This window comes from Anas platyrhynchos, chromosome 1 (assembly GCF_047663525.1).
Source record: "Anas platyrhynchos isolate ZD024472 breed Pekin duck chromosome 1, IASCAAS_PekinDuck_T2T, whole genome shotgun sequence".
Classification (NCBI taxonomy): Eukaryota; Metazoa; Chordata; class Aves; order Anseriformes; family Anatidae; genus Anas; species Anas platyrhynchos.
In genome coordinates, this window is record NC_092587.1 from 163,782,851 (window position 1) to 163,796,481 (window position 13,631).

Consider the following 13,631-nt stretch of genomic DNA (forward strand, 5'->3'; position numbering starts at 1 on the left):
ATGTGGCTTTGGCCCAATGATTTTATGTTACACGTGGTACAAAATACAAACACTCGCTTTTTTTTTTAATATAACTTTAAACTACAAGTTCATATTGCATTTTACAACTGGGAGAAGAATAAAGATTACAGATGGCAGGATCTAACATCATAAATTTTCTTCTTGTTACCTTTCTTCCCATGACAAACTAAAATATCAAAAATAACTACCATTCTGATTTTAATGTAGGTGGGAAAAATCCTACTTACATTGAATATTCACAAATAGAATGAGAACAGAGAGGTTTGATATGTCCATACTAGGAACTAGGCAAGAAAATTACGTAACTGCTGCAGTTTTATGTGATTCCAGTAGGATCTGAAGTCTTGTATTCACCCTCCCTGAACTATAGAAAAATACCCCCCATGGACATGGATCCTAAACCAGCACAAGTAAGAGTCCCAACAGCTCTTCCTAGGGAAATTCCTGTGGGCATTGCTTTGTTTCTACCAGCTGTTCAAGGTCGATATTTACTTAAGCAAAACACAACTGTTGCAGTTACAAAGCTAGATTACCTTTCAAGCCACGTACTGGGCACCCGAAGGACTAGGCCCATACATTGTCTTTACTCACATTCATGAGACATATGCTAAAAGAAAATTTAAGAGAAGAAAACATACCTTCACTGCCACCTTTCAAGGTTATGTCTGATGAAAAGCTTGTAGAGGATCTTGAGCCAAGAGAGTCCAAGCTATCAAAGGAATCGTCTCTTTTATGACTAGCTGAAGGTGGAAAGGGCTCTCCCCGGTCCACGTACCAAATATCACCGTACCCACTATCCCTGCCACTTCTGTTCAGGTGGCTGGACTCTTCAAGTGCCTATGAGAGTAAGTTTTGAAAGATGTTTTGTAATAGTTTAAGGCAGAATGCTACTAATGATTTTTCACTCAAAAATTTTAAAATGTGTTCCGACTCCAAAACAAAGACTATTGCAACACCTCTGAAAGAGACCTATACAACAGAAGGCCTTGAATTTCTCACTTCAGCCTAACAGAATCAAAACAGGGCTCTTCACAATCTACTAAGTCCATCACAGCAGATGACCTCTGAATTTCTTGATTATATCGTTAGCAGAAGAACCAGTGTAAGCTAAAACTTACTCCTTTCACACAGCCTTTGATAGCAAGCAAAACAAACAAAAAAAAAATCCACTACTGTGTTCCCCAAATTAAAAATAAAATGAACCCCCCAACCAGTTCTTTTAGTGTTGACGCTATAACATACATAAAAGTATGAAATTTAGGCTATTTATTTACTACTCCTTGTGGATTTCTTACCTTGGTCAACGCTTGCCCTAATAACTTCTCAAATGCTTTAAGATTGAGGTATGGACCATTATAATGAGGATTACTTTGTGCTTTTCTCCCAAGCCAGTACAATGTAATCAAAACCTAGGGGTATAAAACAAAAACTCAAAGTTCACTTCTTGCCTCTCAAACCATACACCGATATAAAAGCATCTAACTATGCTGTTACGAGATGTTTTCCAAAATGAAGTATTAAAATCTTGTCTACAGTGTAAGCCAAAATTAAAACCAAAGACTGTTACGATGCACATAATATAACTCAAGTAATCAGATATAATTGCTGTTTCTAATTATTACATTTATTTGGAAAGGAGCTTAGCTGCACAGAGATCACCATAACATGGCACTAATTTGCATCAGATGAAAGAACAGCAGAAGAATACGGTAAGCATGATAGTGCCATAAACAGAAATGTTTTTAAAAGATATTTAACCAAAATTAGTGTAAAATTATTTCAGAAAGCATTGAAGTAAATATCTTACATTTTTCACTCTTCTGTTGGTCTCCTCTGGTCTGAAGCAGGGCAGGGAATGAGAAAGAAACAAAACGAAGTTTTAAAATCACTTACTTAAACTTAATTATTATTCAACATTTAAATGGTTTGAAGTCCAATTAGAAACTAGTATAAAATATGAAATTCTTCCAAAAGAAATAAAAAGCAATGTGCTTTGAATTCTCAGGCATAACTCCATACTATTTCAATCATTATATATAAAGTAAGAAAACATTTTAGTTTCTGATTTGAGAGGAGTTCAGAAAGACTCTAGGCTTTTTTAATTAGCCAAGGTTTTTAGTTACCAATAACTACAAAAAAAGTGGAAAGCAAGCTAATGACTTGGGACAATATAGTTTCTATTATCCAGGAAGAGCTTTGGTTCCATATGAGAGCAAATTCAATTGTTACAACTAGAGGGTGGTGGGAGGGTGGTGAAGTAGTATTATAGTTTCCAAAATATTTGCCTCATAGTTGCGTAGGACACTTAAATCTAAAAAGAATTTTTCAGACAAAAAATATAAGTGAACATCTGAAACATGGACATTTGGAAAGAGCTGCTGCAGGGTTGGGAGGAGGGTTTTGTTTTTTTTGGTTTGTTTTCATGTGAGACATCTCTCTCCAAATTAAAAAAAAAAAAAAAAAAAAGGATACAAGCACTGACAGCGTTTTGCTTTGTTTTTTAAATTACCAATTTGTGGCACATTTTGCAAGCATACCAATGCACACCCATAGTGATCTTGTTCTCCTGTTGCTCCTTTTAAGAACATTAAGAAACTTCTCTGATGGGAGCCTCCCAGACAAGAGGTACCACAGGTTCAGTCCTCAGGTGCAAATATCCACAGCTGGACTGCAGAGAGCAGCTGTGCCACACTCCCATCCTCACTGCCAGCGGGTAAGGAGCGGAAAACTGCCTCTCACTCATCTAAATAACTTCTCATGTGCCCAAGATGCTTTTGGTTTGGGGCTGGCTCAGCAGCAAAGTGACACATGGCAGAGGGGGAAGATTCCAACAAAAAAAAAAAAAAAAACAAAACAACAAAAAAAAAACAAACAGGTGAGGAGTCAATATATGGTGGCAGAAAGTCCTATATGGAGTCCCAGTTCAGACCCACAATGCATCAGGTCACATAGCCCATTTCTGGCTGGCTGCCTAGAAACAAGTTAGTCAAAGGGTGCAAGGAAAAAGTAAAATAAACTGTGCAGTAGTTAACGAGGTAGCAAAGTGACTGGGCCTGGTCAGCACAGACGGCACTCATTAGGGAAACATGATACTCATTGCAACGTGACAACCAGCCCGCACACAGATTTCCCTGCCTTTCTTTCCTCCTATCTTAAGTGTTTGTTCCCACTCAGGCCAGCTAGGATCACCATGCCCATCCGCTACACTGTGAGGAAGTCACACAGCCAAGAACATGAAGTCATCATGCACCCAACCTGCACAATGCCTGCCTGAGACTTCTTCAATATCACATTGTGAAGGTGACAACGATTTTGTAGCAAGCAACATATTTCTCATAGAAAGGAGAAATGCATCTCTTCTAATGTCAAGTATTTGCAAATATGTTTTAAAACCCCTTCTGAAACACACTGCCTTTTGGTTTTGTTTTTTTAAAAGGGTATGAAATGGGAGAAATTTTTCTTCCTTTTCATCAGTACATGGATCTCTTTGCAAATGTAGATAGTACTGCACATGCTATGGCTGTTACCTAATGAACTGACTAGAGGTAGGTTGGTTACCACGCAGAAAAAGGAAAATTGTTCTTGTGATGCTGTGCATCAGCATAACTTTTTTCCACACCTGAAGGAGAACGTTTTAAAGGTCTCGTTAGCTTCAAGGTCTAAGAGCCTTTCATTAGGGCAGAATTTCCTTCATTATTTGCAATTGTAAAAGCAGAGGCCGTGTATGCCCTTGCTAAGGATGCCTTAAAGTTTGCTTCCACACTTTAGCAGTCTAGTAAGCAGTGAAAAATTCTGCCTTTAGTCAGCTATGCAGCATATCTAAGAGGCTGCTGGTCACACCAGCTTTCAGAAGGAAGCTCCATGACTGGACATGGTGTCCATTTCTGCTCTTCATGAGTTCTCTGGGATCATTTAGGTCAATCATTTGCAACAGGAGGAACACTGCACTGCTTTTATTTTTTGTATATTGCCTAAATTTGAATAATCATGTACATAATGATGCCTATGTACCTGGGCTATAAACACTGCAAAACTTAACGTTCACAAACTAGTGAGCATTGTTTGCCCAAAATGCAGAGAGAGAACTATTTCACACACACAGAAATGTGAGACAATGCTCCATTCACACGTTTGCTAGGCTAACAACGGAAACAAACTGTCAAGTTGTTTACTCAGTACAGCTTTTCCAGATTTGTGACTTTACTTACGTTACTGCATGTCTTTGAACTATGCCCGTTAGCTTCTGAACCTTTTAAGCAACTTGTCACAATAGATGTAGCCAAGCATAAGAACAAACAAAACAAGAAAACCCCCGCTAATCTAGAGCAATCAGTTCCTCATTTATATAGGTATATATTAATTCTTCGACAGCCCTTACATAAGGAAAAAAGGAAAAAAGGGGACTTGGGGTGATTAATGTATTGTCTGAGAATCTGTGTAAATTTAAGACATTTTTGCCAAAAAAATAAAAAAATAAAAAGCCAATGCTGACATCTTATTGGAAAGTCATAAAAATCGGTTGTCACTTACAGACTTCACAGCTGCTTCTCCTTTGTGAGGTGTGCAACTTGCAAAAGATGCAGTTTGGATTTGTTTGCTATCTTCCTCTCAGTGGCATAAGAGCCACTTACATCTACATCTTGGTCAAGCTTAAACCATATCCAAACAATGTGTGCACAAGCCATTGCCTAGTTACTCCCCAGTATATTGCATTTATAATAGCATATTGTTAGAATGCTGTGGAAATACAACGCGAAATAGTTATATTAACAGTTTCTCCTTCATAAAGAGCTATCACCAAAATGTAAATACTGAACAGTACTATGCAGCTTGGCTTGGGCTTTGAGAAACCTGGTCTAGTGGAAGGTGACCCTGCATTGCCCCCATGGCTGGGGGGCTGGAATTAGATATTTAGGGTCCCTTCCAACCCAAATTGTTCTATGGTTTTATGATTCTATGAAGAGAATGGTCTAATGGGTAGGTCTGAAAAAAACTATGGATCATAGCAGCAACACAAAGCTAGAAGTCATAACTGGTGACAGCCTTCTCTGAAGTATACCAAATTCTTTGCTGCTGTGTGAGGAGGCAGGAACCTACTTTCTCTGATAATCCAAAAGCAAGCTCCTGCTCTCACCTCTGCTCTCTTCTCACACAGGGCTGTCTAGCTCTAAAACTATGTGACCAAAACTCTCACATTCTTGCACTCTATTTGATGACATAGGTTAGAAGATGGAATGCAAGAACTTTGGCAATGCAGCTTTTAATCCTTTTAAATGCACCAAGACAATTATAACCTAATTTTGAACATAAGTCCAAGTGCGCACACAGCACTGGTTATAAAGACATCTGTTGCGTGAAAGCTGTTCTTGCAACAGGTAGAGGTAACCAACTTGAAGTATTTTCATCAGTGCAAACAAGCATCAATCCTACATTAAACAATTCTGAAAGAAAGTTGCTTTTTGATGTTTTAATTCAAAATGATGATAATGCCTAGCTGGTGCAAACTATAGCCTTTATGAAAATGTTATTCTGCATAACCTAATTCCTGCCTTGAATAAATGAATGCCATTGTGCTGAAACTTACAAGCAGGCTGCTACTTTACTCAGGAGGTTACAGCCAAAGCTGTGTCTTAAAAACAATCTGCTGAAAGAAGCGTGATCCTGTCCAAATGACAATTCCACACTGCTTATTAAATCATTTCATGTCACTTCAAACATTATCCTCATTTTCCCAAAGGTTTTTATTTCTCATTTCACTAACAATGCAACTTCACTAAAGATGTCTGAACTAAGCAATACAATCTGCTTAAGAGGGCAGTTGCAATTTTACAGAAATAATCTTATTGCGTATGTACACTTTGCTCCTTTCTGCCACAGTCACAATGTTTTTAGTGTTTATTCTGAAATTTAAAGAAACAATTCTGATCCTCTGTGTTGCCTAATCTAATCTCAATGTCAAACCTCAACTAACTTTGAGGTCTCAAATTCAAAAACTGCAGCTTCTAATTCATGTAAGGATGAACCTTAAACTTTTATTGAAACCACTGCTGATAGTTAAGTACAACTTCAAGGTTAGCTATCCTGGAAAATATATCAGACGCAGCATGAAAGTCTAAAGGCCATGACATAATGTGTGAGATATTATAATTATTATGAAGAATAACTGCACAATTCCAGGCTGAACTCTGCTACAAAGCATGTAAAATAACCACCCACAAAGAAGTAATACCTTCTGTGTAAGTCATCTGATCTACGTCAATTGTTTAGCAAACAGAAAAAAAAAGACAAATGGGACAAAAATAGCTTTCACTTGTTAGTAGATGAGATACTTAGAGACCAAATACCTTAGTCATATTTGAACAAAATGCACATTCACACACATCGCTCACACCCAGTCACCACTAAGGGAGGAATGTTTCTCTAATGAGGACCACTCTACGAGAATAAAAGAAAGGGACATGGCAGATCAGCAGACTGAGCTGCAGCTCAAGGAATTTATTCTCAGCTCCACTGTTTGCTCAAGGTTAAATAGCAAAATTAGTCACTAAGGCCCTTGCCTGACAATACAAAGGCTTTGGCAGCAGCTCTACCTTCAGGATTTCCTGGTCTCCCTTCCCCTTCCAGCCGCCTCTGTTTGCTGCCCTGTGGTTATGCCAACACAGCTCTGAATCACACTGTGAATCAGGACCACAGGGCTGAGCCAGTTTCTCTGTTTGGGTTTTTCTAATATACATTTTTTAATGCCCCAATTAGCTCACTCATCTCTTTTATGTCTCACTAGTACAGCCTCATACTGCCTCAGCACAACAATGGAGACAGCACATGGCCATGCGGCAGCAGAGATGCTTGGTTTTGAGGCGCAAGGAAAGCTTTGTTATTCTGATGTATTTTGAAGTATTTCAAAAATAAAAATTTTACAGGACAGTCATATGCCTACAGTAACAGGCAGATTGTAGTAGTTGAAGAAAAAATAATCAACTCAACTTTAACAAAAAATATATCCGCTCGAAATGCTAACACTTGCATACATCTATGTTCCATGTCTCTGTACAATACAGCAGTGTATTATAAGTAGCTATATTTAGGTTAACTGATTTAAAAGCTTTTATTAAATATACCCAATGGTTTGGATTTTGTTTTCTTAACACATTATCTTGTTTGTTTCCCTGACATCCTAATATATATTAAATTCCAGAAGCCATCAATTCATGGCAACGGCTCTACTTTGACACTTGACTTTGTTGCTTTCCAAGGAGAAAATCAACACGGAGCTTAAGACCAAAACCAAGTTATGAGATGTCAGAGTAAAACCTTGGAAGATGATTTTCCAGCACCCATTTCAGAAAACATGGCTTTCTGAAGGTCTGTTTCTAGTGTAGAAACACATATGAAATGTGGATATCGATGTAGAATTAACAAAATCTAGATATATCAGAGAATCCCCTTCCCTTAAATGAGCTATCTGCTGAATAGTAATGATGTGGTCATGAAAGATAAGATAACTCTGGTTCCATTTACAGAGAGGAAGAAGGAACGGAGACACTCCCACTGACAGAAAGGAATGTGCCAGTGACAAATGCACCATGCCCAGTGCCAAACCCTTCCCTTGGTGACGAGTACCCCAAACAACCCGACAGCTGCCAAAGCTATCTGTTGCCCATCCCTTCCTCCATGCTACATTTCTTACTAACACAGGACTTAAACAGAAAACAGACTTCAGTTTCAACAGAAGTATCAGTGCTCTCCTTCTCACTTTCTACCCACCCAAGCAGCAGTTCCACCACCCAAATGCCCTCTGAATGGCTTGGGAAAGCCTTGTCCTGACCCAGGGGCAGAACAAGCCTCTTTGCTGAGCTCCAAGCATTCCAGCCCAACACCGACCACCCTCACTTACGCGTCTGAGGAAAACGTCGGAGGGTTCAAAGGGTTCTCTGCCCCCGCCGAGGTAAGCTACGCAGGAGACAAATGCCGTCTGTCCAACTAGCAGCGGGCTCGTGCTAAGTTTTAACCTCTTTGGACACCTACTCAACTGCTATTAATATTGCTGTTATCGGATTTCACTGAATTCCCGCATGCTGCTCAGAATAGAAAGGCTTCAATGGACGACAGGACTGCGGCATGGGTACAGAAACATGAGGACATTCCTCCAGCCAGCACTTGGATTCTTAGCGAACTGATACTCAGCCCTGAGAGCCACAGCTCGCCGCTAAGATTGCTGGAAACAGAATGGTCTGGTTATTGCAGAAGCGTTTGAGAACAGCTTTTGAGAACGCACCTTCCTACTCAACTGCTCTATAAATACAAAAAGCACATGTATTTTCCATAGCAACGTATCCACCGCACCCCCGTGCCACTTACATTGTAACCGTATACAGTGTCAGGTGTAAAATGACGGCAGAAAGTGTTTCTCCATGCCCCTACAAAACCACCGGCACGCAGCAAGGAGCTCTGTGAGCCCTGGTGGCCAAGCAGCCTGTCCCCACCCCACACCCTGCCCTGCTAATGAAGGGGCCAAAGGGGTGGGGAAGAGAAGGATGCCCAAGAGAGGACAGGCAGCAAGGGAATTCAGTCGGCCAACACCCTCCGTGGGAACACAGCCCTGTCCATCGCCTCAGAGCCTGTCCCTTCGTACTGCCTCTCCGGCATGGTGCTTCCTTGCTGATCTCACCCATTATGCTCCCATGCTATTCTTAAATCTCTTATCAAAACAAAAACAGGCACTTCTAGAAACATGCATCAACCCCGACGAGTTACAGGACACTCATATCATCCATTTCCTCACGCTCTTTTCCAGCCCCTCCCTGGGTGGCCCATTTCTGCCAGCTTCCTCATATCTCAGCTTAAGCCATGGGCTCCCCCCAAGAGGAAACTAACATTCAGGATGTTGCAGGGCAGGCAACATACCTGTCAAATAAATTAAAGAAAAATAAAAGGCCACACCCCACACCAAATCCACAAAATAGTGCCAGAACAAGGCTGTGCAGAGGAGCCTGGCTGATAACCTGAGTGCCCTTCATGGGTCAGGACTTGGCAGGGGGAGAGGGAGGGATCATCACTGCAGTAACAGCTAGCACAGAAAGAGGGGACTGAGAGGTACCTGCATCCTTCTGCTCAAATTTTAATGTATTAGAAATAATTTAACATTCTTTAATATCATTAGCATGGCTTTGCTGACTGCTCCTTTTCTGTATGGTTCATATACATTAACTTCTATTGCATTCAGTTTTGAAGAACCTTTCCCTATATTCGGTCACCCCCACCAAACTACACCAACTTCTGTAAATTTTGTAGATTAATTTGAATAGAAGTCCATATGTGGAACATTCACAGCATGTTAGCATTCTTTCCAAAAGGACTAGCTGGTGTATCTGTGGGGTCACTGAATAAGAAGTATCAAAATAGGCGATTCAGTGCAATCCTGTAAGATTTTAGGAATGCATACAAGAATACATGAAGGTACAACTGTTAACTAGCACAGAAATACTTCAACAGCAAGTCACACACACAAAAAAGTATTCTGTATGAAGTATATTATTTGCTTTAGCTGAACTGCAGCAACCATGGCAACTCACAGTTAGCATTTTTTCCAAGGTAATACCAATATTCAGTTTCCTCTATTGCCTGATGCCTCTTTGTCATTATTAAATTAAGCATTTCCAATACTGTTGTCCTTTTCACTCCCACTCCTCCATCTAATGACAGCATTTCAACATCCCCTCTTCCCACAGAGGGATACTAGAGGTAATTTTGCAGAATAGCCCTCAATACTGATTCATTTATTCCCTCTGAGTATTGCTCAGACACCTCTGCACCAACTCAGGATATAGATAAACAACTTACTGCAAGGTAAGCTAGGGTAAAAATTTTCCATGTACCAACATGGAAAAACATAGTACCCTAGCAACTGCCTGTGTGCACTCTTGCCCTCAACCCCCAGGATTAATACAATTGTTCAATTAGGAAAAAAGTATTCTGTGGTGGTCCCTGAGGAATAGGTAGGATTTGGCATATTATCCATCTTTTCTTACTCAGAAAGACAGAGATTTTTTTTTTTTTTTTTAGACTTTATAATCAGATAGGAGAAATGACTTCAATGTCCTGCCTTGCACCATGCTCTGACAAAGATTTGGTAAACAATCCTTTTTTTTTTTTTTTTTTTTAAATGTCAAGTAAATGGGTGGTGATGTACAAAACTCCTCGTGTATAAGCAAAATAGTTTACTACAGTTTATAATACTCAATAGTAACTTCAGGAGGTTTGTTTAATTTCTATGGGTACAAAAAGAAGCCTAAAAAACTCATGTCTATACTATATAAGTTATACCTCATATTTGGCAAAGAACATAAAAGCTGACAAAGAAAAAAAGATGACTGGCAGTAACTTATACCAAGTATCACTATGCTCATGCTTGTGCTCATATTGAGTTTCAACAGTGCAAACAGGTATTTACTTGGTTGCTGTTGTTCTAATGCATACACAGAAAACAATTCAGCGCATAGAGGTGACTCACTAACAGTTTAGAGAAAAAACTACAGATGCTATGGCCCATGAATGGGAGATGGTCCAGACGTTAGTCCACTCCAATCACCATCTCTGCACAGGAGCCAGAGGAGGACAAAGTTCATTTACCACTCTAAACAAAATATTCCCTGAAGAATCTCTGGATTCTCTGACTATCTAACCATAGTCTGGTTATCTTATTTTGGATGCCTGTATTACATTACATTACACAAGAAAGGACATGCCTTTTGTCAGCTGCTAGGTGAAAAGAGGTAACCGACCCAGCTACAAAGGCTGGACTTTCCCATTCCTTTGCACCGCAAAATAACTAAGATTGCAAAAACTGAGGCTGATAGGACATCCATTGGCCTGAACTGTCTGAACATGGACATGAATATTGCTGATCTTTCAATGCTGGATGAAGGCAAAAATTTGAAACTGACAACCAGGGCAGCATCAACCCCAGTCCCTCTTTATGTTTTCAACTTTTGCCTCAGTGTTAAAGAACAAATATTTTAACATTTTAAAGCAGGATTACTAAAAGCATAGCTTTTGGGAAAATATCATAAAACTTGCATTTTTGAAGTAATTTAGATCATTTTATTGAGATGGACAGAGGGAAGATGACAAAATGGAGCTACAAGGTAAGTGCAATTTACCTCATGATAAATATTTTTGGAAAAAAAGTTAAAGCTATGTTGGAATTTGTCCTTAAGTAAACATAAATCACCACTGCATGGCTGAATCATTTAGTTTAATGTCTACATTTGGAATAAAAACTTTAAAGGACTACTGGGTTTTGTAGGTAATATTTTGGCAGAATATCTCACAATCAAAAAGCACTGAAGGAGTTATAATGCTTCCTTTTTAAGATTTCTGCCTCATTTTCTTTATATTTCTTTGAGTTACTCTAGCAACAGAGATCACATCATCACTCACCACACAGAGCACAAAAACATGACACAGACAGAACATAACTTTTCCCTATGAAAGACAGTTCTCTATCAACTTGAGTTGAAGCACGCATACCCCAAAAAAGTGAGATAATTAGGTCACAGAAATACCATCAGACCTTAATATTTCCTGCCTTTTTTTCATCTGCCATCATTTGGGAAGACAGATTCAGAACTACGAAAGAGCCCTTCAATGAATGCATAATTAAATGTTTATTTATTCAGCCTTATCAGAAAAAATGCTGGAAGAGAACATACTTCCTTAAATCAGCTCTCCAAGAAGACATGGCATCAAACAAATTAAAAAAACACTACCAAGTTATAAAAAATAAAATAAACATCATAAAGTAAAATTTATAAGTAACTCTTAGAAAAAGCACGCCCTCTTTTTTTTTTTTTTTTTGAAAAGCAGATAAAATCTAAGATGAGCAGATATTATTTTCCATATTTACTAGAATTCTCACCTTCTGTCCCCAGTTTCTGCAATGTGTCCATGTAATGGAGCTACTTAAGAATGTAACTATTCTTATTCAGGTTCCTTATGGCTTCAGATTTATTTCTACAACATATGAAATGACTAAATTCAATTTATTTCTATCAATATCACTGGATAAGTGTTTGCTTTTTGGTGGAAAAAGAATCTGTCCACCCCGGTGGACAAAAGCACTTTAAAACTGCTTTAAGCAGCCAAGTCAGATAGAGGGTATTTTTAAACATTTGCTCAAAACATTAAGAGTTTGAGGTCAAGTTTTCTGGCCAAGTTTTTAATGTTGGAAAAATGAATGCTTCTTTGCTGCAAAGTGAGAGAATGGGTAAAAGTCCAAATACTTGCTTTGCCAGAATGTTAGAAGGTCTGTGTGGGAGGCAAAAAGGGGGAGGCAAAAAAAAAAAGCACACAAAATCACCTCCCCCAGCCCTCCCCCCCAGTATGACCATATACCTCTGGAGTTGGAGAATTTATATCAAGCAATATTCCGAGCATCCCAGCCTACTGCAGCCAAATGTGCTAGAGTTTCTGTTGCCAACTTAAAGGAGTCTGAAAATAAAACCTTGAACAAAATTAATGATATGGAAAAACAATCCCAACCACAAAACTGTAGATGATCTCACACCATCTCTTTTCACGGGTACTCATGAAGTATGTAATTTGTACCACGAAACTGATGACTGAGGAAAAAAGCTTAATACACCAATTAAGACACCACCAAAATGCTCCAACAAGCTATTACAACTCAGTCTGGTGGCAGGGAGGGAGTGGAACAAAAGGATCCAATTCTGCTCCAAGTGAGGCCATGGCAATATTCCCAACATTTTTAATGAGTGTATGAGTAAATGCTAAATTAGGAATCTTCCTTCTCATGAGAAAGTAGATACTATATGCACTAACTCCTGGAAACTGCAGTTAGCCATCTGCAGAATTTCCCCAACTGTCTGGCCAGAAGTAGGCTCCTTAAAACACACGTGGTAGTTGTAAGCTATCATTCTCAGAAGTCACTCAAACTGCAAAGCCTGGATAATGAAACAGCACTTAGGCTCTGGAATAGGTTAGTCTAGAGATCCTCTACAACTACTTGAAAGGAAGTTGTGGGAAGCAGCCTCTTCTCACAGGTAACTAGTGGTAGGACTACAAGGAATGGCCTCAAGTTGCGCCAGGGGAGGTTTAGGTCAGAAATGAGGAGACATTTCTTCTCAGAAAGAGCAGTCAGGTATTGGAATAGGTTGCCCAGGGAGGTGATGGTGTCACCGTCCCTGGAGGCATTCAAGGAAAGGTTGTACCTGGTGCTTAGGGGCATGGTTTAGCAGATGACATTGGTAGTGACATTTAGTAGATGATATGGTTGGACCAGACGATCTTGGAGGTCTTCTCTAACCTTAATGATTCTATGATTCTAATTTCCACACAACAATATGGCAGAAATTTTGACCCTAATAAGGTTAATAGAAACCTAAAAACTCATCTAGGAATCCATGGCTTAATCATATCTCTATAAACGGATCTCTTATAAAGGCTGTGAATTACAGTCCTTATTGCGTTTTTATTGCAATCCTTATTGCAAAGATTGTATCAAACTAATGATTAAACTTTAAAGTATGTCAATTGCAACAGTGGGCTACAAGGCTCAGCTTCCTAGGGAAGAGTCCACACATCGCATTAGC

The 13,631-nt window shown here is 39.3% G+C and overlaps 1 protein-coding gene across 24 annotated transcripts in view; it reads right to left on the reverse strand.

Annotated features, from left to right (window-relative positions):
- The window catches only part of LMO7 (LIM domain 7), a 129,330-nt gene that overhangs the window by 42,578 nt on the left and 73,121 nt on the right, over window positions 1–13,631 (reverse strand). For all 24 annotated transcript variants that reach the window (XM_038183937.2, XM_038183593.2, XM_038183903.2 and 21 more), the window contains 3 exons: window positions 1,829–1,859; window positions 1,317–1,430; window positions 660–858 (listed from right to left, as the gene is read on the reverse strand). In XM_038183937.2, coding sequence (XP_038039865.2) covers window positions 660–858; window positions 1,317–1,430; window positions 1,829–1,859 — 344 coding nt within the window. The remainder of the gene's footprint in view (window positions 1–659; window positions 859–1,316; window positions 1,431–1,828; window positions 1,860–13,631) is intronic.